The sequence below is a fragment of the Durio zibethinus genome, chromosome 11, assembly GCF_047325235.1.
Source record: "Durio zibethinus cultivar Kanyao isolate XHJ-2024 chromosome 11, ASM4732523v1, whole genome shotgun sequence".
Classification (NCBI taxonomy): Eukaryota; Viridiplantae; Streptophyta; class Magnoliopsida; order Malvales; family Malvaceae; genus Durio; species Durio zibethinus.
Window position 1 is genome coordinate 17,618,762 of NC_143172.1, and position 27,773 is coordinate 17,646,534.

The window sequence follows — 27,773 nt, forward strand, 5'->3', positions numbered from 1 at the left end:
TGCTATTGCTCTCATCATTAAAATGTGAATGCCGAAAATATAGCGCATTTAATTTCCATGAAAATTATAATTGTGATTCAACAGATTCCGAGTTCCGACCCCACCAATTCAAAAGTTTGGAGCAATCATCTCTAAAATGACATTTGGGCTTTTCCCTCTTTTTTTTCTTCCATTTGTTTCATGCATTCATTCATCTAACGAGATTGTCGCCGTTCACTTCGATACTCAAATGTCAAAATTGGATGATACAAACAAAAATCTCCCTACCCTTTTCGTAGAAAATTTAGGGTTTCACTCTGTCAATCAATTTTTTGGTTTCCTAGTTTTTTCTCACAGGAATTTTGAAACACTTTCAACTTTCTCAAATTTCGAACCAAGCTCGAGAGAGAAAGTGGTTCGCAATTTACCATTCGTTTTTTTTTTTTTTTGTTGTTTGTCTGGTTAGTTTACTGGCCTAAAGCAACAACGACAAATCGATTTTTTAAGAAAAGATACGGAATAAGAAATCTAAAATTTCAAGATCAGATAAATAAAGATAGAAGGAAAAAAAAAATGGTTGAAACGTTGATTTTTTAAGTGCCGCAGATTTGCAGAGAAAATTTGGGTGAAAAATGGAGATGGAGGAGTTTTTTTCCATCGAAGAACCACTTGAGGTGGAAGAATGTTTTGATATTAAATACGAATTTGATGCACAGCAATGGTTTGATTTCAACCAGCTAGAAACGGATTGGGAGGCTAAAGAAGCCGAGCTCTGGTTCCAATCAGCTGGAAGCTATCCGCCTTCGCGTAAGCCTTTTCCTATATTATTGATCGAATCGTTATAGCTTTTCAATTTTTATGGTAAACTCTAATAGGAATCTTATGGAGTTTGTTTTATTAATTTTCAGCTTTTGCAATCAAGTTGAACTGGAGCTATGATATTAATGGTGATGAAGAATTTGGCAATGGTTCAATAGATTTCGATGACAGAGGTACATTGATTCTTGTCTTTATTATTTTAGAACTTTTCTAATTGGTAGAGTTGACTGTGGCTATTCTTTTCTAGTTGGAATTTTTTTTTTTAATGTCAAGAATTACCCTATGAAATATTCAATGTGTACTTGAACTTTAAAAATCTCTAACATAATAACTAAACTATAAATCTGATAACTATGGTACTTGGAAGGTTGTTTGTCAGACACGTATAATCATTTGAAGCTAGCAACATGAAGGATGAGTATCACATTAGTTAATAAATTCATAATTCAAATGCCACATTAGATATGTTTAAAGTTTTGAACATTTCACTATAATTTAAGAGCAATTCATGGCATTAATTATTTTTAACCTAAAAAAACTTATTCAATAAAGAAAAAGAACCCACGAAACGCTTTAATATTCTTTTTAATTTTTTTTCCTCCCTTTTTACTCATGGATTAGAAGCATGCAATTGCTATGGTGAAGATAATCTGAGGGCTAAAACCAATTCTCGGGTCAAGCCATCTCTCTCTAGGAGCTCAACTTTGATGAAACCTACAGCAAGTTACTTGGCCAAGCAAAATCAATCTCGAGCCGTTCATTCCAACCAGCTTCACAGAAGGTTTTACTCTATTATAATTAGATACCATTTGAATGGTGACACCGGTAGTTAAAACTCATTTTTCATATAAATTCTGGCCCCAAATTCAAGGGTTAATTCTCTTTTCGAGACATGAAAAATTAAAAGATTGTTATTCACTAGTTCCTTTACGTCACAGGTTGCAAAAGTCCTTAGACAGACTTGATGATAGGAGTGCAAAGAGTTCTTCTGTAACTGAAGTGATTGCTACCAAAAGACAAAAGCTGGAAGCTGGATACATATCCAAGGTGCACTCAATTATGTTATTTGATATATGATTGGACCTCATTTTCCCTGTAGTTGTGGTCCAAAGAATTGCTCTAATTCATTAGCTTTATAGAACCGGACCAATCATATTCATATGTGAGAATGTGTAAGTCTACCGCTTATAGCTATAATTTTCCATGTGGTGTTGAAAAAGGAAATATTCAGAGTGGTCAAATTTCGAGGAAGCAATATCCCTCAATGAATATGTTATGACCAAAGAGTATTTTGTAACTCAAGCAGTGATTTGGCTTATGATTTGGTTATTCCCCTTCTCTTTTAGCTGTATATTTCATGACATACACCAATGTTCTGCTTTAATTGTTTGTTTGTTTGAGATTACATGTTATTGCACCATTATTTTTGGTTTTATTGAAACTGCATATAGAGCTCAGATTTTGTTTGCTAAACTTTGGATTGTGGCCCTACAAGATATTCCATTATCAATTCTTTTTTTTTTTTTTTTGGCAAAACAGGTTGCTCATTTGAAGCATCAAGCTCTTTTTGTGCACAAGAAACCTAAAACTGTAAGTTGTTGAATTAAGAAAAGTTCCTTTTCCATTACTTAATGCTAATATTCAACAGTAAATTTTTTGTTGCTGATTTTCTATGGCTTATTCAAATATAACATCACCACATTTGTAGTGCATGTTTGTTGGTACAGTAAATCTGTAATAACTAACAACAGATCAAGTTAACATTATCAGCATTGTCGGTGAAGTTTTCTAACAACTTTGAGATTGTCATGCAGGCCCTCTCCCTTGATGGTAACTCAGTATGTGCTAAACCTAAAGTTACAATTCCAAGAGAACCAGAGCTACAAACTGCAAGAAGGGCTCAGAGACATAGGTAGTATTGACTTCATATCATTCTCCTCTGTCATTCATCTAGAGATTAAGTTGTTGTGCTTTGGCTACAAAGCTGATATAGCCAGATGTTGACAATTTCAGGTCTAATGTCAAGCCAGAGTCAGATGAAAATGCAAAATCAAATGTTCACTTCTTTAAAGCACTTCCCTTGAACAAAAAAGTTGGTACTTTTAGTGTATAAAAATTATTTTTACCTGAATTTTGTTGGAACATAAAATTTTATAGATGTTTTAGGTATGTTTGATGCTGAATGTGTATTCTCACTAATTTCTTTGGGCTTGATAGATTCTTGAGGCTCCTTCATTTCCCCTTCACAAGAAAAGCCTGCCTCAACCACGGGAGTTTCAGGTAATAGCTGAACACGGCAACTTACTAGTCCGTCTCTCTTATGAATGCCTTTCTTGTTATTGTCTTCAGAAATTTCCTGAGTGAACCTTTTTTGGATAACTGTATGACACAGATTGTATTTTGTTTCATTGCTTTAGTTGTTTCACCTGAGGACATCGGAAAGAGCCAGGCAGCATGCATCAAACAATGTGGGTTATTAAAATGTTATTTATTAGCTCTTATATTATATTAAGTGTTCTCTCAAGTCTTCTGGTACCTAGCATTACTTTTTTGATTGTCAGGAGTTAATAATGTCCTCTTTGCAGGCAATGAAACTACCAAATTATGTTTCAACTTCAAGAAAGGAAAATACAGGCCTCATCAGAAGGTAATAGGGCTTTGGCTTTTATCATCAATTAGTTTTTATCCTTTAAAACTTTTGCATTTGTTCCAAAACTTAATATTCTTTTTCCCCATGGTGAATAATCACTTGGTTCACAGCCAAATTCATGGTTATTCTATTGATACATATGTGCTTAAACTTTTCAATATATATCCATTGAAATGATTTCAACTGATTGACGTAGGTTTTTTTTTTTCCTTCATTTTTGAGAATAGCTTCAACTCTGGCAATGCTTTAAAGGAGGAGAAATCTGAAGCTGTTAATAAATTTAAAGCTTGTCCTCTTAATAAGAAGGTTCTGCATATATATTGGTTGTTCCTTGTCACAGAGATCTAATTTTTTTTAAATAAGTATCACTGCTCAACCATTTTGTTGGGTTTTCAGATAATTTCAAGTAAAGGAGAAAATGGTATTCCCCTGAATATGAAGGAAACAACAGCCACAATTGTAATTCTCACAACTCCTTGGTAGAGTCATATATATTTTCATTTGATATTCAGAGATTTTTTTTCTCTATTAACACCAATAAAGCCTTTACTTTCTCCAGGAATTCAAGTTTTTAAGAGACAGGAGGCTTCCAGATGAACCACCAATAGAATTATTCAATAAGGTATTGCATCTTACTTCTCGCGAGCTTTATTCAGGAGCCACCTATAGCATCAATTAAAAGGCTTTCCAAATGAACCATGTAAAAAGCTTTCAGAATAATTCACATCTAAACCATCCTTAATTGAATTGCTCAATCTGCTCCTAGTTTGGGTGTGTTAATATTTCACTGCTCTCTCGCATGATATGAAACCAGCTCTCTGTGTCATCTGAAGTTCATTCTGGTGAAAAATCTGGAGCAAAAATGGCTATTTCTGAGGTTTGTTCCCTCAAACTTCTAATTTTTGGGGTCTAAAACATGTATATATAATATACATCATTTTCTTAGTAAGTTCTTCCACTTGTTGAATTAAGGGATTCAAAGAGAATGAGCCAGGTCCTTTCCTTCTGCAGTGTCAGGTACATTAATTGATGTTTACATGCGCCACTAGATCACAGTACTGAACTGAACTAATTTGATAGATCTTCCTTCCTTTTCTGTGTTAACTTTAGGTTTAAAACATCCAACTTGTAGATTATGAATGTGGCCAAAGAAAATTCACAAAGGAATGGAGGGATGCAGTATCAGTGTAGGAGTGACAGAGCTACTGAAATTGGGCAACCACTGAACATTAAGAGGTATAACCAATTTTAAACCTAGTCTTATTTGACGTGGTTGATCTTTGCCCTACTTAAGTCAGAAACTTTGATCTTTTGGTTTTCTTCTCCTTTTGTGCTATAAACTCCTGGCTCCAACATGTTCAACTTTTGCCACTCTGTATTTGAGAATAATGGCATTGTTGGTTAAAATTATGCCGGTGTTTCTAGTTAAGCTGGATGGAATTAAGAATTAAACACAACTAGCCTGTTAAAAGAAAAATTGTTCTGTTTTGATTTTTTAAATTCTAATCCTGCTAAAAACTTTTATATATGGAACAGGTAAGATATCTGACTCTCTTTTGAGTTCTTCGAATTTCGAGAAATAAGTCCGTGTAAACACTGCCGATGACTTATTTAGCGTAAGACTTTCTAATGTGACCTAGATGTCTTTGGTTGGTTGCTATATGAAAACGAAGCACTTGTAGCTTATTGTCTTTAGGCAGATAGGCTGTCACAACTCAAAAGTACTTGTTATATTAAAACCAAGAAACAAATTAAAAAAAGCCACTAATCAAACAAATGAGAGGGGGTATGCTAAATTCTTTTGCAAGAGAGCATAAGAGAAATGCCTTTCTTTTGGTTGCGGGGAGGGTTGAAGTGCTCAAAGCGAACATGATAGCTTTGAAGTCGGCCATTAACCCAGGTGTTTCTGATCTATGGTTAAAAGTAAATCATTTCTCTTCATAACTCCTTAATAACACATCATTTTCAGCTACTATCATTAACATGGATATCTTTGACGTATTTCTTGATATATAGACATTCTGATGGATAATAGAATGTAGATGATAAGGGTTTCTGAAAACATGGCATTTTACAAAAAAGGATGTAATAATTTATTGCCTGTTGTTCAATAATATTCTGAATGGTTCTTGTGACAGGAGCTTGGGATTGGACATAGTCTGAAGTCTGAAGTCATTTTGGTGGTTACATTTGTCTTTCTTGCCATACGTATTCCGCAGGCAAATTTTGGGGGAGAAATAGATATTTCTTTTTTAATAATGGAATGGTTTTTATTCGTTACAAGAAAGGGAAAAGAAAAAAGATTTTGAAGGATAGCAATGTACAGAAATTCTTAAATTGTAGTTAGCTTTTGTCATGCTTTCCAGCAAAAAGTTGCCATTGCATAGCAAATGTAATTGTCAACCATTATGAAAGCTGAAAATGTTGTCAATGTTTTCTTCGTTTTTCTAGATGTCAAAATTTGAGCAGACTCATAAAGTACCCCTAACTATAATATGACTTTCCAGAGTGATTTTGTCGATTCATCTCACAGAGATGAGCCCACCACCGTCATCCCTTAGGACAGGCTGGGGCCAGTTGGTTCATGGACAGAACAGACGCACGAATAGAGACGACACACCGCTTGGATTATTTGGAAGACAGTTTTTAAATGGTTTGAGGCGACAAAAATGACCAGAACAATCAAAATTACAAATATAATTTTTGTAGCAGAACCATTTAAGGAGTTTTTCCATATCATATGCATTATGAAGCGAGAACTGATCCATAAAGTCCCGAGCCTATAACATAAAGCTTACACTGCAATTGTACGTATCGATACCCACGAGATACCAACGATTTACAGAACAAAATAGATACTCCGACAAGTTTTCTAGAAAATTACTTGTGCAAAAGGATAATCTCTAACCCTGTGAATCTCATAACTGAAAGGATGTCTACATAAAACATCCAAAACAAAAATCCACATTGGTGGAACCAACGATTATATATTTCACACCATCTGGGGGCAAAATAGCCACTCCAAACCAAAAACTCATTTAATTACCTTCTCTTCTTACTCTTTCTGAATGAAAAACAAAGATGGCTTTAAAGGGTGTTCTTTGATATTACTTCTCGGAACCGAACAAACCACTGAGCATCAGATGAGTTGGTCTCCTGCTGAACTGGATGCTGTTGCTGCTCCAATTTTGATAGCTGCTGTCCTTTGTCAATAACAAATTGGGCATAGTCAATTGACTTGGTTGGAGCTGAAGAAAGTTTAGCGGGAGGAGCTGGAACCAAGGAGACCAAAACCCTGGCAACCTCATGCATGGTTGGTCTCTCGGAAGGGTGTCGCTTTGTGCACAGCAAAGCAAGTTGGAAGGTCTTTCTGACATGGGCTAAATCCGTGCATGTAACTGAGACTTCTGGATCAACAGCTTCCATTACAGTATCATCATCAGCCTTTGACAGTATCTGAACCAAAATAAACAGGCAAGATAATAAAATTTTCAACGACTTTACTAATGTTCTTAGTTTTAACAGCGTCTATCATATCAGAAAAGCAGAGACATTCAATTTTCAGAATTTCTTCAATTAGACAACTATTTTTAATCTTTATACATGTGATCTGAAAAGAACCGGATAAGCATCAAGCCATGTAAAGCACCATCGAAAGATCTCTAGTCTGGTGGAGATTTGAGAAAAAGAATAATATCTACATCAGTCAAATTAAAAATCAGTAAAATCAACATCACACCCAAAATTATATCGAGCACATTCTAACACTCTAATCAACATAGCATGGTAAAACAGAAATTATCATAATTAAGGGTAATGCAATTTAATTGCACCTGGATATACTTTTAACAGAATCTTTCAAGCATCTATTACGAAGCAATTGACCACACATGACAAATAAAACGCACCAGTTGATGCAAGTTTGATTCATTGTCCACAGCCTTTTTCCCTGTCAGAAGCTCTAGAAGTACAATGCCAAAGCTATAAACATCTGATTTTTCATTAAGACGAGAAGTGCGGGCATATTCTGGGTCAATATATCCAATGGTTCCCAGAACATATGTAGAGGCATGAGTCTTCGTTGTTGGTATGCATTTTGCAATCCCGAAATCAGAGAGATGAGCCTCAAAATTCTCATCAAGCAGAATATTCGAGGATTTGATATCCCTGTGAACAATTCGTGGGTTGCAATCATGGTGAAGATAAGCAAGACCCTGAGCTGCTCCAACAGCAATTTTCAACCGTGTTTCCCAGTCGAGTTTTACCTTTTTTGATGGCCCTGTCGCATGTTAACTAACATAAATCAGTACTTGCTAGACAACAAAAGATACTCAAAAGTACTACCATGAAAAATATTAAAAGCTACAGCAATAATTATTTACATTTAACACTAAATTTTATATGTTGAAATTACAAGTAATCTATACCAAAAATGGCTTATATCTTAGGAAGCTCAAGGCATGTCAACTAACCATGCAAAAGATCCCACAGAGAGCCATTCTCCATATAGTCATAGAACAGGAGGTTCCCATATGGAGATAATGAGTAGCCATGCAAGCTGACAATGTTCCTATGTCTGATGCTGCCGATGGTTTCAAGTTCAGTCTCAAACTCCCTCAAGTTGTTTGCACACTGATTGTAGAGTCGCTTAATCGCAATTGGTCGGGAATTTTTCAACACACATTTGTAAACTGTGCTAGATGCACCATACCCTATAATATACTTACTGCTCAAATTCTCAGTGAATCTCATTATATCCTCAAAGGTATGAATAGCCATATCCATGTGGAGAACTACTAGCTTCGGTGGACCTGAGGAAAACAAGACTTCAGATTTGCAGAAATAGGAAAGGGTATGTTGCTCAATCTAAAAGAAACATATACCTTCCACAGTTTTCATAGGTCCCTTCATCATTTGCTTCTGTTGGATGGACTTGTATGTTGCAACAATAATCATAGCAACCAATGCAAAGAAGCCCAATGTCATACAAACAACTGCAGCCCTGGAGAAAACTGTTGAAGAATTGAAAGCAAGAAAATTTACTAAAAAAAATTCCAACTTACTCCAGTGACATCTCAAGTACGAAATATAAATCCCAAGGACTAGGCTGATACCTCTAGACTTTGGCAGAGAGGGGCCACATATTGAACCCAGCCAATTTCCACATAGCAATGGATTTCCAATGAAACTGAGCCACATATAAGTCAACAAAGGAGCAAATTTAAGAGGGTTAAAAACAATGGAAAAGAATATAATTGCATACCTATCTGATGAAAATCTGGTGAAGTTTCTTATGCCAGGTATGACGCCAGATAAATTATTATAGGAGACATTCCTGGCACAGATATAAACATTCAGAAACCAGTCTTAATATATTTACCTATGAACTAAAGAGAGAAACAGAACAAAATCTTACAGATTAGAAAGACTGAAACAATTCGTAAGCTGCTCTGGAATTTCACCTTGCAGCTTGTTGTTCCTTAGTATTCTGTCATAAAAACCCATAGCATTATGCCATCACATTCTACAATTCCAAACTTCAAATATATTTGTCAAGCACCAGACACTTACAGAGAAACAATATTTTGTAACTGACCCAGTTCTGGAGGAATGTTGCCAGAGAGACTATTGAAAGAGAGATCACTGCGAAGGAGCAGGTAAGAGTTAATCAGAGGCAACAAAAAATTATTGACCACTGCCTCAAAGCCACAAAATAAGCTCACATTATTTGAATGTTTCTGAGATTCCCACACTCGGCAGGAAGCAATCCATCAAGTTGGTTGCTACTCAAATTCCTACAAGAATAAAAATAAACTAAAGAGCCTTACAACTGATGAAAATAACACAGGTAAACTAACAAACCAGTAATGAACTCACAATGTAAGAAGATGCTCTAGTTCACCAATGGAAGCTGGAATAGGCCCTGAAAACTTGTTGCCAGAAAGATCCCTTCAACACAACAGTAACACAAAGACATTCAATTTAGGGGATCAAAAGTCAAAACATCTTCAAAAAAAAGTAACCTTACTTGATGACTTACAATGTATCAAGATTGATGATATGCCCCAGCTCAACCGGTATCCGGCCTTTGAAATTGTTCAAGGATAGATTTCTAGACACCAGACATGATCAACCCACTAATTAGGTCATTCATTGACTGCTGATGAACAAGAATTTCAAAATCAACCATAACAAAAACTTACAGATAAGTTAAGCTCTCCAGATTTCGGAAACCTAATGGGATAGACCCACTGAGGTGATTACTGTGCACATTGCTGAAAAATAAATTCAACCAGCCAGGTCAGTTTCAAGATTTAAATAAAAAAGTTTATAAGAGTTCAGATATTCAATTGATATCTTACAACTGATTCAGGGCGGTGCATGAGCTAATGTCATGTGGAATAGGCCCTTCCAAGTAATTGTTGGCAAGATTCCTGAAAAAATAGTGATTGATTGAATGGATAACAGCAACAATGAGAATATGGAACGCAAAGTAATAACCTTACAATTCAAACAACTGCTCCAGTTTCCCGAGTTCAGCAGGGATTGTACCAACTAGTTTATTGTCATTTAATTGTCTGCAGAATAATTAACAACAAAATTCCCTGTAAATAACTCTGATGAGTGAATGCTGCATGTGCATAGCAACACTTGCTGAAAATGAAAAGTAATGGCAGCTTACAAGTAGCTAAGTTTTGACATATTGCCCAACTCTGGCGGAATTCGACCAGTAAGCTTGTTTCCATGTAGGTACCTTCCTCAGGAAACCAAACAAATAAGTTTACAGAACACAAAATAAAAATAAACTCATTGAAGTCTTTGGCAATAAAAACTCACAATTTTCCAGTGTAAGATAAATTGCCAAGTATTGGTGGAATGGGCCCAACTAGTTCATTCTCACTCAAATCCCTGGAAAAGAAAAAAGAAAAGATCAGACCATTATCTGTCACCTAAAACAAAATACCTAAAAAACAGGAGCTATTAGGGAACACAGTTTTATTCAGATTTTGGGAAATGGAATACTTACAATACGGCAAGGGCCTGCATTAAACCAATTACCTCAGGAATTTTCCCTGTAAGCTTATTTCCTTGAAGGGACCTATAAAAAATTAATAAGACCATTTAGACTTGCGTGAAAAACTATACAGATTCCCAACCTGAATCTGCAAGTAGCATTATATCTACAACAATTTTGTAACAACCATAATAATGATAAGGCATGAGCTTTAGAGGAAAACTTACAAAGTTGCAACTTGTAAAAAACCAATATTGTAAGGTACTTCCCCAGAAATCTGATTATAAGAAATGTCCCTAACATTGCCAATAGCATAGGTTTAGAAATGAAGAACAATTAAATCGTGAAAAACTCGCATTATCAGAGGTATTCAACTTACAAGATTTCAAAGCTTGTACAGTTACCAATACTGTCAGGAATTGTACCAGTTAAATTGTTTCCTCTAACATCACTGAAATAAATATTAAAATGATCAAGTATCACATAAGCTAATAGAAAAAAAAAATAAAAAAAAACTGCACTTGATCACAAGAAACTTACAAATACCACAAGCCAGTCAATTGACACATATCTGGTGAAAGAGTTCCAGTCAACACATTGCCCCGCAATCCACTATAAGTAATCCATACCACAGGACAAGCAAGAGTTCAAATGAAACTCAGTTTTCAACTTTAAGGTTATGTAGCACAAAATACAAGTAGATGGCCACACCAACATCTCAAATTTTAAAGCATAGTACTAAAATAATAATGATTGATATAGGGGTTTCACCATATTATAAAACTGTTGGTAACTATAAAAAGGAAACCAGGTGTAGTGATAGCACCAATACTTACAGATACTGCAAGACTTCATTCCAATAAATTAGCCTGGGTATCTCCCCCATAAGCTGGTTTCTTGCTAGATCACTGAAAAGACATTAATCACAAAATCCAGAAAACACTTAAGAGCAAAATTTTTCTGCTACAAAATGCTTTTAAGATTATTGGACAGAGTGATGCTTTTAAGATTATTGGACAGAGTGACAGAAGAATATAATGAACTCACAGAGTTTTCAGATTAGGAATCTGGGTTAATGTTGACGGAATAGGGCCAGTTAGATGATTGTTTTTTAAATTCCTGAAACAAGGGATCAGATTTAGTATGCTAGTAGCAACTGAATACTCTTAACTAAAAGATGACAGGAAAGAGAATCTTACAGAAATTCAAGCTTCTTGAGCTTAGATATAGAGAAAGGTATGTCTCCGTACAACAGATTGTCCGATAAGTCCCTGCATTATGCAGCAGAAATAAAACGTGGGCAAACAAAACTCCAGGAAAACAAGAGCAAATAAACTAAGAACCTTAAATCATTGAGGATTTACAGGTGAACAAGAGAACCACAATTTCCAATCTCATCCGGAATTTGACCAGTTAATTTGTTCCCCGCCAAATCTCTGCCATGTTAGAACAAAATAAAACGCTCATGAGATTATCAGCAAGCTACTGTAAAGCCTAGCAATGAAAAATCACAGAAAGGAGAAGTACATGGACTGCAGGTTCCTCAAATCACCAATGGCCGGTGAAATCTCCCCACCCAGAATCAAATTCGACAAGTTCCTTGAATCAAACCCACAAAACGCAACATCAATCACAAATAAGTCCCAGTTCAGAAACTTAATTATGATAACTCAAAATAGAGTAATACCACGCAACACAATAGCAAACTAGATAACGGGACAAGAAATTGTAAAACATATAAAGGAGAAACTAACAGGGAAACCACAGAAACGCTGCCATTGTCACAGAAGACACCACGCCAAGAACAAAAATCAGTATTGTGGACATCATCCCAGTCAAGCAGTACATTTGCCACATTGCTAAATGACGCTTTTATCGACATCAACGCCATCCCTGTAACCACCATTAATCCTGTATTATTTACTTGCACCAAATAGTGGAGCATAACAACAGTTTCAACGTATGAAAATATAAAGATCAAACTCAAGACTTCCATACTGACAAGCAAATTATTGGCTTAAATACACTATCTCCTTCGCCGAAGGGATTCCGTTCTGACTATAGCTAGAGTTAATGATAAAGAAACTTAAGAAACACTTAAGTTAAATAAACTTCCAATTCCCGATTCAATGCTTCCAGATGTATGGAATGTTAATGTTCATGCAATCAAACATAATCTGGTAAAAAGGAATTTTGACAGCGAATTCTAGGCTTTTTAGCTCGAAATAAAAGAGAGGGCAAATTGATTTATAAACCCCTGTAGATGATATTCACCGAATGCCACAGTTTAAAGCACTTCTCACATGCTCTTGAGCTAATACCACAGTAAAAATATTTCCGGAAAAGGAAACCAATAATCCCAAAGGATTCAGTTGTCGAGCACATTGTATCAAGTCTTGAGCAAACAAAACAACCAATACAATTTCCAAAAATGGAAAACCAAGCTCCAAATGGAAAAATAAAAGAATACGAAAAGCTCCAAAGCTACATACACCAACTAAACCACCCAGAGAAAAAAGGTACCTTCATCATTGAGTGAAGAAGCAATAGGACAAAGAAGAAGAAACACCATCACCATTACTGAAACCCCATAAAGCTCCTTCCTTGTCTTTCTCTTCTCCAACAACGCCCCTTCCTCCATTCTCACCCTAACAACACACACTGAAACAACCCAAAAACAAAAGCCAAAAAAATTTTTTTAAAAAAAAGAAAGTTACTTCTTAGACATTAAAGAAGAGAGCTTAAAAGCTCGAGTTCATTGCGCAGACAGAGAGCAGAAAGAACAGGCGTTTTGCGTGAACTGTATGGTTGAAACAGAGATGTTATGAAGAAAGAGAATAACAGAGTACACTTTCAATCTCTCTCTCTCTCTCTTACTGCACTCTACAGGCAGACTGTGAAAGACAGGATAAACAGAAACAAACTATCAAAGGACGTTGTAAACGGCGGTGAAGCGACGTTTAGAGACTTGAAAAATACTTACTACTACCGCTGGCTATCGAAAATTATTATAGATTACTAGTGCAAAAATATAAAAGTTTTTTATTTTATTTTTTAGATTGATAAAGAAATTCAGACAACAGCCGTCATTCGTACTACCGTTTCCCAAAGTGGTTGCATCTTTTGACAGCTCTATCCCCATCCTATTCTCCTCACTCGTTTCCTTCCATGTGCCTGAGCGCGTAGCTTAATTAGACGGCGTTGGTACGGTGTACAATGGGGTTTGCAGCACACGCGAGGGGGAGGAGAGTGAGAACATGGTGTCGTACTAGGGAGAAGTAGGGCTGGAGCGTGCTTAAATGCCTTTGACAGTGATAAGGGAACAACACATTTTGGTATGGTTGTTGGGTGGGGGGGGTTTCGACTTTCGAACGTAGGGATCTTACTATTACCAATCCCGACTTTTTGCTATTTCCTTGGTTATGCTTGCTTCTTCTTGTTATTCCTCTCTTTGCAATTCAAGACCAGAACTTGTTGTCCAAGAGAATTGAAAATCCAGACCAGAATTAGTCAAACATTATCACAATTTGTTGGTGCCTCTGACGATTATTTTCTCATATACCTTGTAATGATAATTAAATTAACAAAAATCTTATTTTATTTAATTTTTTATATTAAATTATAATAAATTATTATTTGATGTGATATATAAATTTTAAAATTTTTAATATAATATTTAAATTATATTATTAATTAATATAATATTAATTTTCAATGATAATAAATAATGTATAAATAATTTTAATTAATAAATTTATAATTAAAATAATATTTTAAAATCTAATATAATATTTAATATTTTACTATAATTAATTTAAGGATTGCCGGTAATATTGACCAAATTATAAATTTTGTTGATTGGTTTGTGGTTCTTTTATACTAATAGCTTAACAACATTCATTATCCTTATGCTTTTTAAAAAATAATAATAATAATTTTAAAAGTTGAATGGTCATTGAATACGCAGAAAATATATACTATCTGTTTTAAAAAAAATTTAAATCTTTATATCCCTTAATTAATAGCCGACAGATCCATAAACATACATAGATAGTAAGAACATGATCAATTGATATTTTTGTGTACTGAAAATAAATTCTGAAACTAATAAATACCCTTTTTAATTTAAAACTTTAAGAGAAGAATTATTTTGTTGGAAACTGTATTTATTTATGATCCCAGGCAGCCGAAAGATCTAGAAAGCAAACTTTCCTAGGTCAAAGAGTCAAAGAGTTTTACTCACCCCGCCCTTTTTCCTACCCTTTAAAATCATGCATATAATATTGAAATTTCAATAATTGTTAACCTAAAATTCAATCATCCTCAATTATGGCATTCATTGTAATAATAATAATAATATGAGATATGGTCCAAAGTCTAACCATTGTCAACGTTTTATTTTATTTAGCTTTATATAATAATAATTACCCTCTCCAACCATGCAACTCTAAAACACGTACCAAACAACAAATTATTACTAATAAAATATGTTTATTATTCATTGTTAATTTGCTTTAATTTACAAGGATAATATAATATAATTGAAAAGGATTAACGAGAGCACGAGCGGCAGGGATCCATTTCACTTTGCTGCTGCAGCTAACACTGCCAAACAGGGTTTTGGCAATAAACAACTTGGTTCGTTTAAAGCTGTTGCCCCGACGCTTTTTCCTCTTTCTATTATTTTCTTGCTTTTTGGATTCAAATATTATTTTTTTCCAAAATAATTAATTAATTGTTGTATATAAATTGGGATTACGGTATTTTAATCGGGTCCCACCTTGTAATCCATGGTTCAAAATCCAAGATATATCCCCAACCGTCCGATCCTGTTTTGTTTGTTTCCAAAGCTCACACTGCATTCCGAGAACGTCCCCTGCGTTGGACAAGAGTAAGAATAAAATTAAAGATAGGCCTTTACCATCTTTGAAATTACGGGGAAACCCTCGAACGCAATTCATTAAACTATTAGCTTGAATCATGTAAATATCGGACGTAGTAATATTAATGGCCGCTTAAAAGTTAAAAGAATCGAATTAAGCGGCGTTTATTTTCACCGTTAACAATTATTTAATTATTATTTTTAGAGAAATAATTTATTAATTGGGTTTTTTAAATATCATCACAATTAATGTTAATTTAGACCGTGATGAACATTTTGCAAAATGAGAAAAAATGAGAATGACGAAGCCGTTTTAGTACACTTTTCCTCGGTGAGTAGAGAGGTTGAGGCAGCCGAGGAGCTGAGGCTACAATCACATCATCAAGAAACAGGAGACACGTGGCGAATTATAAACCACCTAGTTATAGAAAGTGACAGCTAAGGTGAGCTGGCGCAGCTGCAACAGTAGTAGGGGTAGGGGGCTGACTACTGAGCTAGCCATAAGACTGTGATCTGAGGCCAAATAAATGAAAAGTTACAAGCAACCGGCGTTATATCCGCCGGTGAAACGCCGTCAGCTGCACTGACTGCGTGATGTGGGCTCAACCAGCCTGTCCTAGCAAAAAAAAAACATTACATTTAATAATGGGTCTTCAACAGTTGGGATTGATGTGATTTTGGCTTTAAAAGCGGTTAATTAACTTTCTTTCCTTTTTTTTATTATTTAATTTTAAATTTTACTAATTTGTTTATTTATTAAAAACTTGAATGTAAATTAAATTTTAAATATAATATAATAATATATAATAAGAAAAATAAAAACATTTAATATTTTAATAAATTACATATAAATTTTATTTTTAACGAAATCATACCATTATAATATTTTATACCAATTAAATACAAAATAACCGAATACAAAAGTTGAAATGATTTTGTTGTAATTTCTCTTTACCTGACCTGGTTACAAGGCTGGTTGGTAATGATTAAGCCAGATTCTGTTTTCTCCCTTCTTTTCCAACATAAAAGTGCCACCTGTATTCACGAGTTTCTTTTTCTTTAAACGAAGGATCCATAGTTTTAAAGTTCGGATAAATGTAGAAATTCGCTCCTTTCTTTTTGCAAATTAGGCCCCCATTATTTTCTTTTTCCCTTCTAAAAATGTAAAAAAAAATGTCAAATTAATAAGCATTAGGATTAGAGATATCAATTTCAATCAAAATCGATGAAAAGTTATGATCTCCCACCTCAACTCGGGCGACTTCACGGATACTGACATTTTAAGAATGAGAACGAAGGTGGGAATGGGACTTGGGGAGCATAGCCCCGTTCCCCCCGTTCTTGATATAAATATAATTTTATTTGAATTATTTTTATTTAATTTTGTAATTTGAATATTTGATTTGTTATATTTAAATGTAATTTTTTAATTAGTTTATAATTATTATTGTCAAACTTTTATAAGATAGTTTAAAAATATATAAATTTTTATTTTTATTTTTAAAAATAATTAAAATAATGAGATTCTTTGTAATATCCTAATTCGAACAAGGATGGGGCGAAAATCCTCCTTGGGTTTGTCCGGTTGACATCCTTGATGAAAATGATGCATCTTTGCATTCTTTTAAAAATATAATTTTAAATATATTTTAATATAGAAGCACAATGATTCCATTTGCATTCAAAAATATTTAAATGTATTTATGAGATTAGTAATCTATATGAGATTTTCTTCGCTAGAATTTAGATGAAATTTAGAAAATGGTATGGTGCAGTCATAATAGTCCATATTGCAACCTTGAAGATAAATACGCCTTTTATTATTTTTTTTTCTTTCTTATCTTTGATTTTAAAATTTTAATGCAAAAAAAAACTTATTAAAGTAATAAAAAAAAGTAATAGGTATTTGAAAATGAAAAAAAAATCAATTATATCTAAAAAAGTAAATAAGAAAATTATGGGATTGAAAGCAAAAAGTTAAAATATTAACAAAGCTTTTTGAATTATTTTTATTTTTTAATTAAGTTTTATAATTTTTATTCTTTGATTTATTTTAAATAAATTTTTATTTTTAAATAAAAAATAGTTTATATTAAAAATTAATTTAAATATATATTAAAAATTAAAAATATATTTAAATACAATAAAATATATAAATTTATATAAATAAAATAATAAAATTGATGAAATTTTTTATTATTTTAGATGGTGAAGCAGACAACGGGGAACAAGAAGCTCTAGGCCGGACTGGATAGCGGAAACTCACCGATACCAGCAATGATATTTAATCTAATAATAGGAAAAAGGGGGGCCCAAGTTATTAAGAAGGATTGATTATACCCATCATAGGACCCGAGAAGGCACTGTTGGTGATCATTACTGTTCTGTATACGCTCCTCCATTTTTAGACACAAGTAACATTGGCAGTTCCTCATCAGAGTAATACTAAACTACCAATGGACCCAAGTTCAAGGTCACACCAAGTTTTATTCAGGATTGAGCCTATCCCATAAGAGTTTTTGAACTTTGTTCACCATGAATTGGCCTTTAATCTCAAAATCTCAGATTTGAAGTCCATTTGAGTCCTTTAAGTTGAAAGTATTTGATCATCTTAATCTTATTGTTCGAATTCCGCAGCATATGGATTTCATTGTAGTTGTCTACCACAACAATGTACCACTTTTTTTTCTTTATGGTCTTTGCAAATACAGGGTTTTTTCAACCCGGTCTTTTAAGGCCGAATTACCTTAGACCTGCCACACCTTGAACCTTTTGGAAATAAACAACTTCATTCACTCTAAAACTACAACCTGTTGAGTTTCAGCCCATGAACCTTACTTCACATTAGAAATTTATCTCCAAAACATAGCATGCCCAAATTGCACAATCACAAGGTTAATAGTCTCGAGTCCCAACACTTGTCGGTCCAAATAAAAAAAACTTGATTTTTTTAAAATAGAATTTCGATTTTGAATCTTATGAATGAAAAAAATAGATTTGAAAAAATTTATTTTTTTTATGAAATTTGATTCGATTCAACTTCAAATTAATCCAAATCCAAAGTAATTACCAAACACCAAAAAATTTCAAACAAAACATTAATCTCAAGTCCCAAAATGAGCGCAAAAATCATTTTCCAACACATTGATACTGTATCTTAGATTACAAGAGAAGACTTGCCCCCCAAATACAGGTAGAAATGCCATGCAATGCAAGCGCTTCAACTGTTGTGCTATTAAGTTTACAGATCCCATAAAAAAAAAAATTCCATAAAAACAGAAGAACCCAAAAAACAAATAAAGAGAAAAAGAGTTAAAGAACATTTCTGCTCAGACTCAGATATTAAAAAAAAAGTCCTCTAAATGCTTTGAAATTGCCATAATTGGATGGTCCACATGCTTAATCTAGCAAAACATTGACCCAGTTGGCCAGCTCAATGAATTCTATACCTTGAAACTGTCCCTAGAAGAACAGATTAATACTATATCTGTCCTTCAAAGATAAAAGAAATGCAGTCATCAATTGACTCAAAATTATAAATAAATCACTATAAAGTACAAAGCCAATAAGCCTTGTTAAATATAGCTGGACAAAGATATAGATTTCAATGTTGAATCGAATTATGTAGCTCGGTACAGATTCATAAACTCGTCACAAAAGGAAAAAGTAGATATCTTTGGAAATTATGATAAGACTGGTAACTCTTTTTGGCTCTTAAGGGGCAAGAATATAGCTCGACTGTAACTCACAACATGACACAAGGAATAGAAGGAACTCAGAACTCGTGAATGATCAAAATGTAAAATCATATATACAAAGAATGATAAAGAATATATGAATGTACATGAGACTTTTCAGCTTACTTTCAATGGAACTGACACTGTGACGTGTTATCAGAAACCCCAACAATGATATTTGGAGTGATATTAAACCCTAATACTTGTATATGACTATGATCTAAAGTGTAATACCAGTATAACCAGACTACGATTGCATGGGAAGGTCACCATAATCTGTCATGTGCTTCAATGATGGAAACTTTCTCCTGCAAAAAATGAGTAAATAAAATGATATAAACAAACTAGTAAACAATATAATTCAAGATGCTTTTCCTGAACTTTAATATACAAAGCTTGCACAATTTAACAAAAAATAATCTAAAAGGAAAAGCAAACCAACCCCACCCCACACCCACCCCCCAAACAAGAAGAAAAAGAAAATGACAATGGGCAATATTTAACTTTGGTTACTGTCGTAACTGCTCAGGTTTCAACATTTGAGAATGTTTAAAAAATGATTGTCATGCCATGTTGTTTCCAGTAAATACCAAAGCTTTCACTCGTGCAATTATGCAATTGTGATTTAAAGCTGAAAATTAAAAGGAATTCCTACATTAAGTCTACTTTAGCTAGCATGTATCACATACGGTTCTCTTAAAATGGGTCTTCGCCCGAAGAGTAGCATGGAAACTTTGGTAGACAAAGATTTGATGGATGTAGCGATATCACTATAGATGTTAAAAGACAAATATCCATATTCAGGTTCAAATTTGTTTTGATGGAAGTCTATAGGCAAAGGGAGGAGGTTGGTAATTTAGAGGTAGTTAATGATGACCCATCCTTGTATATAAAGCTTTGTGTGTGCACATGTGAGAATAATGTATAATAATTATACATGGAGATGGAGAAGAGAGAGAGACCTCATCTTGTGAGCTGCTCTCTGAGGGAAACCATTGTAAAAGAACACCCAAGTTCATTACATTAGGTATCAATTTGAACAAAAGAGGAGTTGTTACCTGCAGAATCATAATTTGCAATCAATAATGTTGCAGGCTTGGAGCCGAGAAAGGGGCTAAAGAAATACTATAAAGCTTCAAAGTGTAGTTTTCAGATCAGAAAACCTACCAGACTAAGAGCTGTTGTTCCAAGAAGAAGAAGATACATCTTTCCCTTCAACATCAGCCAAAATCAAGTCAATAATTGCAACAAAACAATTGCAATGATGATGAAGTTAAGACATGCTCAAGCAAATTAAAAATATAAGTTACTAGAAAGTGTCAGAAAATCAAGCTCTGTATAGGCAAAATGGAAGCAACAAAGGAAATATGTTAATGCTATGAGATTTAATAGCAAAAAAGCACTAGTATAAATGGAATTTGTTGCTGAACTATTTCTTTTTTTTTTTTGTTTATACAAATTGCTGGTATTTCATGCATTATTGGAGCAGCACAAAAAGCTATCGTTCTTGTTCTCTGAGTAGAACACCCCCCCCCCCCTCCCGGCACACCCACTTAACAAGTAAATAATTCAAAAACACACTTGAAACTCCATTTACATAGAGGCATATTACATCTTCATTCAGTCACTGCCCCTTACTACTTCAAATTCAAGAAGATGGCAATTCTAACTTCAAGGCCCCCAAGCATGGTAATAAAAGCAGTGGACAATAACTCCACGCACTTGCTTGTTGTTTTCAACTCACACCAGACTAGATCTTTAGCAACTAACCGCATTCAGAGTTAAAATTGCATATTTTGAAAGCAAAGATTCTCAAATGATTTTTGCATATAATGTGACATTTATTCTTACCTCAATCACGGAATACGATTTAAACATTGGTCTATATAATGATTCTAATAGTTGGCAAGTAAACCAGTTAAATTTCATGCAATTTAATTTTGCAACAGAAACTAATTTGAACATTTTGGTGAGAAATTAGGAGTTGATATATTCAGACCTTCCCTGCACCCAACTGTATTTTACTTTTGTTAACCAAAATATCATCCTGCCACTGAAGATCAATATGTACATTTGTGCATTCATCACCTAAGCAATTTATGCATATAAAATGTCACCCCTTTTTAGAATTATGAAACATTATCTCTAAAACCACTATAAGGGCATGACATAATAAGAAGAATAATCCAAGAACAAGTAAGGAGATCAATCATCAAGAAACAAGAAAAAACAGACATGCAAAGACACAAACACGCAGATTTTTACAAGGCAAGAAAGAGAGAGGTACCTCAACAAGGTGAAGATTTGAGGCACGACTTAGAAGAACAAAAGCAAATTCTCCAATTTGAGCAAGCAACACTCCGACCTATATCATAGATGTACAAATTGCAAATGATGCACAAATTAAGTAATGAAAACAATATTTCTTTGTGCATAGCAGTGACTAAACAAACTTACATGGAAAGACGTTCTGACACTATACCCGAAAGCCTTTGTGACCACAGCAGCAACAGCAGTCTTAACAACAATAACTAGAATAACAGCTGCCAATAATATATCCACATGGTTCCACAGAAACTGTACATGTATGAGCATCCCAATACCAGAAAGGAAGAGAGCTGCGAATAGATTTCGAATTGGTTCCACCTACAAATTGCAAAAAGCACCATATCCAGGAAAACAAAGGATTAATTTCATCATCATATTATAATAGAAACGTGACTCACCAAAGAATCTTGCATAAAACTAAGAAATGCAGCCACTTAGCCTATTTCAGATTCAATCCCTATAACATGCTACACACTTTATCCAATGACTATAAACATATGAACCACTAGCATAAATTTAGAGATGAATGAAATATGAACCCTTGACTCAAAATACAATAGACCATTTGTGTTTATAGATATTCATTCATGCCCCTATGGACTAAAAATGCATGACGTAAAACATACTAAATAAGAAAAGTAAACAAGTTAATTAAAACTTTTAAGACTAATTGAAAAGTTAAATAGCATAAAATCCTTTTAGACAAAGCTAAAAATATAAGATTAATGATATAGATAAGGGCCCTGACAACAAACAGTGATTACCTGATCTAAAGTATGCTGTGCAAAGTCAGTAGTAGATATCATAACTCCAGCAACAAATGAACCCAACTCAAGGCTGAGACCCAGCTTATCACTGCACTGTGAAGATTACAGAAGTTCAAGAGCGTTAAAAAGGTGATGGAGAAATTTTACATGCAGTGATACAGGAGTTGTAATCATGGTAAGCAGAACACTTACCCACGCAGATAATAAGCAGAAGGCCACAGCAGCAAGCTGATAAAGTTCATTTGTCTGGATAATAAAATGAACCAAAATGAACTAATATTTTTAAATTTATTAAATAAGTTACAGAGAGTAAGAGATAATATGTTAAACAACTTACTTGAGATGATATCTGCATCATTAACTTTAGGAAGCGAGGAACAAACAACCAAGACAATACAGATGCAACAGTGAGATATATTGATAATACCAGCATCCTGACATTGATCATCATCAAGTGTCAGATTCCAAATCTTCCCTTTACGTAAAGTCAACTACCAACAACAGATCAAAAGCTACTTTTGGGAAGAAGGGGTAGAAAAGGAAGGATCGCAATAAGGAAAACAGGATAGGTGGAAGAACCTAAAGAAACTTACAACTTTCCCATTGAAATCATTCCTTGTAGTAGGCCACTGCTACCACCCAAAACTGGGAGCAAAGCAAATAACAAACCAACAGCACAATCCTGAAATGACCAAAGGCAAGGGAATGAATGGAGATGCAGCAACAAAATCAAGTTTCTGAATCCAAAATGTAATTAAATTGTTGGTAGGCCATCACTTCTCTTCAACCTGAAAAATTAGAGTCCCAATGGCAACTTGACCATGAAGAGCATTAGTGCTATTCTGTTCTACTAAAAACTTCACAACCTGATAAATATAAGGAAAGAATGGATGACTATTAGATGCATCGAGTAGCAACCAAGAATAAAAGAAAATTACTAGCACTGCAAAATAGTATAGAAAAGTACAACTGCGGTTGACGACATTGAGAGGAAGGAGCCAACAAAGACACCCTCAGATAATTTTGCTTCACATAACTGCAAGATTGACATATGTCTAAATTTAGTGTCCATCTTACAGGTGTTGCTAGTTGGAAACATAGCCAAAGTACTTGAAACACCGTACCACTGCAATTATGCCACACAAGCACATAAATATTGCAATTTGAAGTAGTCCTCCAAAAACAGCAACTGGGCCCACAACTTTTAACTGCAGCAATAATTAGTTGAAACAGCTTTCTTAGTATAAGATACAGAAATTTCTAAGCAAGCTAAAGCATGGTAAATAAGAACTCACTAATGCCGAAAACATCCTACCTTTGCCAAAGAAAACTCTAGCCCAAGAGCAAAAAGAAGAAAGACAACACCAAACTGTGCAACAGTTTCAACCTATGAAAGGAGAAAGAATATATCACCAAAATAATAACAATATGGAAAATTATATCATTGATCACAATCTGCAAAAATGCATCAAAGAATGAATTTTCAGATGATATAATTTAGGCATTATTAGATATAAAAAATTGATGTTCCAAGAAATTATCTTTAACAGATGCTCATAAAGCATGTTTCTCCTCCATGATACTATCAGTGAGGCTATCTCAATGGTAGAAAATAGTGTATACTCAAACATTAGAGGAATATAATATTCTGATTTTAAAAAACACAAGCTCAAGCCATTGCTAATGACATACCTGTACCATTTCGCTAATAAATTTCAAACCCCCTGGTCCTATAAGTGAACCCGCAAGAAGATAGCCCACAATAACCTATCGTGCATATACATTTAGGAAAAGTAAAAAAAAATTCAACTTCTGTGATATAGCTGCATATCAAAATCAAGATAAAGCAAATGAAAATTCAATGCAAAGTGAAATAAATACTAATTGTAGAGATGCAAACCGGTTGCCCCAGACATGAAAAGATAATACCACCAATGGCAGCAGAGACTATGACAACAACCAAATCTGATATCAATCTGCACAAGGGTGACAAAATATTACAGCTTTTTTTATTTGACAAGAATTTGACACACCCATTATGAGGTGTAGAAAACAAATGAGTGTTTTGAAAAAAAAAATGCAAAAAAAGTGTGGGTATTTTTTTTCAAGTGGGTTTTTTTAAGTGAATAGACATATGTATCTTTAATTTAAAATTTTTTATAAATAATTTATTTTTCAAGTCATCCACCTGAGTTGGTGTCACTTGACTCATGACACCAAACTCAGCCAGTGATTTTATAAATAAATTTCAAGTTGTATATTATATATAAAATCAAAACTCAATGGCAGTACCAAAACCAAACCAAGCATAGTTTTCAATTATTATCCTTCACAATGCCACCAACTTGTAGTAATATGAAAACCAATGATTGGATTAGGATAATGTGAGGATAAAGGAGATTGAGAAGCTAACCTCAAATCAACTTGGAGTACTGGATACTTGGATTTTTTGTTCGACATTACAAACACATTATCCTAAAATCAAATGTGAAAGGAAAATTAGAAAGGATTAAATAAAAACAAAACAACCTGCATAAAACTGGGTTATAAATCCTCCTATACACATGAGAGGAAAAAAAACAAACATATGGCCACCTTTTTGTCAATTAAGGTTGTTGTCTCATCTGAATCTTCATTTTCAAGGGTAAAAACATCCTTAATCTGGAATGATCTTGTGCCGCTATTGAAAATTTTAATATTTGGAAAAATTGTCAAGTCATAAAATATATATATTATCTGATTCAGTAAAATGTTTATAACTCCTAAAAGAATGCATTCCCATACTTTGCCACTTGAGTATCATTTCTCTTTGCCTTCTCATGGGTGATTTTAGCTACTGTTTCCAGTACAGCCTGAAAACATAACAGGGAGCAACTTTAAGACGGACAACAAAAACAAACAACTACACAGAAAGCACATGGGTTACTTAGGACAAAGGCAATAAAGGGCATATTCTGCTTCTAACATGCATGATATCCAAACCCAATCTTTCCTCAATAATCATAGAAACCTCAATCACTGGCCATTACATTAACCAATATTTGGGGATTACGATCAAAGCACACACATAGCCACAATCCCTCACAAGATTGTATTAGGTATTCCTTTAAATTTGGAGGCCTACTAAAGTTTGAAAAAAGATTTGAAGTGAACAAATGTAGCAGACATATATATTTCAGCTCTAGCCAAAATTAAAAAGAGAAATAGAGTGGAGGTAACAGTATATGCATAGAAGACTGAAACTACAGAGGAAACATTACTGTCCAGTTTCCTTAGTATCAAAACAATGAAAAAGGATTTCACTGTGGAGCAATGGGTTTCAAAGGATAACCAAACCTACTTGCTGATCAGCTACACTAGTATTGAAACTGCTTGCATCAGATCCTAACAACAAAAGAAAAAAAAGCAAATAGAATATCAGTTAGATAGCCTTTAAAGAACCAAAAAAGCGTTCAGAATTAACCGCAATTCTCACATCAAACAGAGAACTACATGATCATAGAAGATACATGTAAAATATGAAATGGAGACTCTAATTTGCTTAATTTCGAGTTCAAAACAATACAAGTCAAAGTTACAAAAATCATTATAGAAATGAGACTGTATGGCGATTTTTTGCAGATTTTATTTACCAAACATTTTTTTCATCCTTGTCCACATAATTAAATTAAAACAAAATAAAACAAACAAGTCTTATTGCTTTGTTTTTTTCTTCGTCAGTGTCCTTTTATGAAACTTTATTTGAACTTCTGATAGAATAGGTGAGCGCTTTTACTGACAGTTTAAACTTCAAATTAAGCCTGCATTTTTTTGGAGAAACAACAAGACCTACCAGCATAAAGATCAAGATCCAACAGTTAGTTATTTTTTCCGTGAGTTTGTCTCGGCATATTAAAGGTTTCAAACATTTAAAAGAATTATTATAACAGAAAAGGGAAGTAAAAAGGCTAACCTTCAGGCTGATCATTTTCGGAGAACTCTTTCTCAAGAACACGATCGAACATTTTGGCAATACTCCCCTCTCCAGTACCTGTCGATGACGAATTCACAAGGTTACCATAAAACCTTTCCCGGATTTCATTATCAGATCTCGCGGATACACATATCCTGGCGTATAACAGTATCAGCACCAAATAACAAACGCATCCAAACACTCCACGTCTCGCGGAGAAAATCGCCATCAATTCCGTAAATCCCTCTCTCTCTCTCTCTCTCTCTCTCTCTCTCTCTCTCTCTCTCTCTCCCCCTTTTTCTTCTCCTGTGTTTCAAGTTTTAGAAATAAATTTTGCAGAGAAGAAAAAAAAAAACAATGGAGGGAATGTGCAAGAGAAAGCGGGTTAATTTGAAATCTGGATCGAAGAGAGGGAGCTTTATCCGTTTTTTGACGTAGCTGGGCTCGTTAATTACGATTTAACTGTCCCTGCGGGATCGTATGTGTGACGATGCCGGGTCGCTTGATATTTGATATTAAAGAAAATGTTTTTTCTAAAACAAAATCATCAAAGAAAATGCTTATAATATATTGTAGGGGGAGTAAGATGGAAAGATCTTTTCTTACCATTTCAAAAGTTGAAAAGTTTTTGGTTAAAGTCAATTTATAATTTTATGATTGATGCATACGTTTCCATTGTTAGATTTTGACTTTCATGTCACAGGCTTAATTCAATTAATATAATAGTTTGAATTATTCAAGTTCTTGATTATATATTTGTTTTTTGTTTTTATGAACAATGAGGTTGCCTGTGAGCTTCTAGAAAGGGAAGCACTTCTGTTCTAGAAAAATGTTAATAAGAGACTCCTTAATAATATTCATATTTGGGCCTTTTACGAAATGATTGCTTTAGGTTAATATATTTTTTTTATTTTTTTATTTTTTTTCATCCAATTTTTTAAATTAATTTTTTTAAAAATTTTAATTTATTTTTGAATTTTTTATCTTAATATTTACTTTAATTAAAAAAAATATTACACGTATAAATACTTTTAAACTCAATAATTTTTAATGTCAATTTTAATAACATATTAATTTATTTAAAATTTGATATAAAAAGTAAATTATTTATCACACATTATGTGTGAATGCCAAAAACACTTTCAAAACAGTAATATTTATGGGTTAAAATGATAAAATTATTTATATCCAACGAATTTTAATTTTTTTATTTAATAAAATTAATTATTTGAAAAAATTGGAGGACAAATCAGATCAAGACTTTTTTTTAAAAGGTTGGATTCGGATTGAGTCAAATTTTAGATGACATCACCCTATCTTGACCCCAATGTATATAAAAAATATTTTTTATTATTAATTTAATTTTATAATTATATATTTGCATTATATTAAAAATTATTATTTAATATTTTAATTTAAAATATTAGCTTAATAAAAATATTATATTTACATATAATTTATATTAAAATAATATTTTACAAATATTATATTAAATTAAAATTGTTAAATTAATTTCAAACCAAATCAATTATAATTTATGAATGTACAAATTAAATCAGGTATAAAATAATATTTTAATATTAAATTAAATCCAAATATAAATATTAAAAATTTAAATCCAAGAAAACTAATATCTGTTACTAG

General features: G+C 33.5%; 3 protein-coding genes across 16 annotated transcripts; 1 reads left to right on the forward strand and 2 right to left on the reverse strand.

Annotated features, from left to right (window-relative positions):
* Positions 1-5,908, forward strand: LOC111290413 (uncharacterized). 5 transcript variants are annotated; one of them, XM_022881705.2, is made up of 17 exons: positions 1-786; positions 888-971; positions 1,420-1,579; positions 1,737-1,845; positions 2,338-2,388; positions 2,613-2,710; positions 2,812-2,890; positions 3,016-3,078; positions 3,216-3,266; positions 3,384-3,445; positions 3,676-3,754; positions 3,845-3,907; positions 4,008-4,070; positions 4,263-4,325; positions 4,421-4,465; positions 4,581-4,684; positions 4,985-5,578. In XM_022881705.2, the coding sequence occupies exons 1-17, from the start codon at positions 612-614 to the stop codon at positions 4,986-4,988; spliced, it is 1,353 nt and encodes a 450-aa protein (XP_022737440.2). In that variant the 5' UTR covers positions 1-611; the 3' UTR covers positions 4,989-5,578. The 5 variants fall into 5 exon arrangements, 3 of the variants coding, with proteins under 3 accessions (XP_022737440.2, XP_022737441.2, XP_022737439.2); XM_022881706.2 differs by lacking the exon at positions 4,985-5,578 and adding an exon at positions 5,587-5,908 and having other exon boundaries at positions 2-786; positions 1,444-1,579; XR_016346422.1 differs by having other exon boundaries at positions 4-786; positions 4,559-4,684.
* A 244-nt stretch (positions 5,909-6,152) lies between these two features.
* On the reverse strand, positions 6,153-13,541 carry LOC111289356 (LRR receptor-like serine/threonine-protein kinase ERL1). The gene is made up of 27 exons (XM_089768137.1): positions 12,987-13,541; positions 12,218-12,356; positions 11,991-12,062; positions 11,828-11,899; positions 11,663-11,734; positions 11,511-11,582; positions 11,300-11,371; positions 11,004-11,075; positions 10,843-10,914; positions 10,691-10,759; positions 10,476-10,547; positions 10,286-10,357; positions 10,131-10,202; positions 9,955-10,026; positions 9,811-9,882; positions 9,652-9,723; positions 9,489-9,560; positions 9,326-9,397; positions 9,172-9,243; positions 9,020-9,091; positions 8,865-8,936; positions 8,712-8,783; positions 8,563-8,636; positions 8,332-8,460; positions 7,921-8,259; positions 7,357-7,727; positions 6,153-6,904 (listed from the first exon to the last, which is right to left on the reverse strand). The coding sequence occupies exons 1-27, from the start codon at positions 13,102-13,104 to the stop codon at positions 6,536-6,538; spliced, it is 2,976 nt and encodes a 991-aa protein (XP_089624263.1). The 5' UTR covers positions 13,105-13,541; the 3' UTR covers positions 6,153-6,535.
* A 5,148-nt stretch (positions 13,542-18,689) lies between these two features.
* On the reverse strand, positions 18,690-26,669 carry LOC111289357 (K(+) efflux antiporter 5-like). 10 transcript variants are annotated; one of them, XM_089768138.1, is made up of 21 exons: positions 26,130-26,664; positions 25,518-25,561; positions 24,962-25,029; positions 24,773-24,857; positions 24,591-24,652; positions 24,078-24,153; positions 23,870-23,944; positions 23,493-23,564; positions 23,302-23,385; positions 23,145-23,213; positions 22,966-23,043; positions 22,771-22,859; positions 22,515-22,611; positions 22,370-22,423; positions 22,175-22,270; positions 21,540-21,728; positions 21,370-21,447; positions 20,250-20,294; positions 20,045-20,140; positions 19,317-19,390; positions 18,690-18,832 (listed from the first exon to the last, which is right to left on the reverse strand). In XM_089768138.1, exons 1-20 carry the CDS (start codon positions 26,356-26,358, stop codon positions 19,349-19,351), a joined length of 1,728 nt encoding a protein of 575 aa, XP_089624264.1. In that variant the 5' UTR covers positions 26,359-26,664; the 3' UTR covers positions 18,690-18,832; positions 19,317-19,348. The 10 variants fall into 10 exon arrangements, 9 of the variants coding, with proteins under 9 accessions (XP_089624264.1, XP_089624265.1, XP_089624268.1 ...); XM_089768139.1 differs by having other exon boundaries at positions 18,690-18,837; XR_016346423.1 differs by lacking the exon at positions 20,045-20,140 and having other exon boundaries at positions 20,141-20,294.
* Positions 26,670-27,773: the final 1,104 nt, after the last annotated feature.

Bases quoted from the DNA above. Each gene is read 5' to 3' on its own strand.
- LOC111290413 (XM_022881704.2), top strand. From the start codon at position 612: ATGGAGATGGAGGAGTTTTTTTCCATCGAAGAACCACTTGAGGTGGAA. The intron at 1,580-1,736 runs GTTTTACTCTAT...TTTACGTCACAG, and splicing joins TCCAACCAGCTTCACAGAAG to GTTGCAAAAGTCCTTAGACA. The intron at 1,846-2,337 runs GTGCACTCAATT...TTGGCAAAACAG, and splicing joins AAGCTGGATACATATCCAAG to GTTGCTCATTTGAAGCATCA.
- LOC111289356 (XM_089768137.1), bottom strand. From the start codon at position 13,104: ATGGAGGAAGGGGCGTTGTTGGAGAAGAGAAAGACAAGGAAGGAGCTT. The intron at 12,357-12,986 runs GTACCTTTTTTC...TGGTGGTTACAG, and splicing joins TTCTTCACTCAATGATGAAG to GGATGGCGTTGATGTCGATA. The intron at 11,583-11,662 runs GTAAGATTCTCT...CCCTTGTTTCAG, and splicing joins CTCAAGAAGCTTGAATTTCT to GAATTTAAAAAACAATCATC.
- LOC111289357 (XM_089768138.1), bottom strand. From the start codon at position 26,358: ATGGCGATTTTCTCCGCGAGACGTGGAGTGTTTGGATGCGTTTGTTAT. The intron at 22,860-22,965 runs GTTGAAGAGAAG...TGGTCATTTCAG, and splicing joins TTGGGACTCTAATTTTTCAG to GATTGTGCTGTTGGTTTGTT. The intron at 21,729-22,174 runs GTAATCACTGTT...TGCAATTTGTAG, and splicing joins CACAGCATACTTTAGATCAG to GTGGAACCAATTCGAAATCT.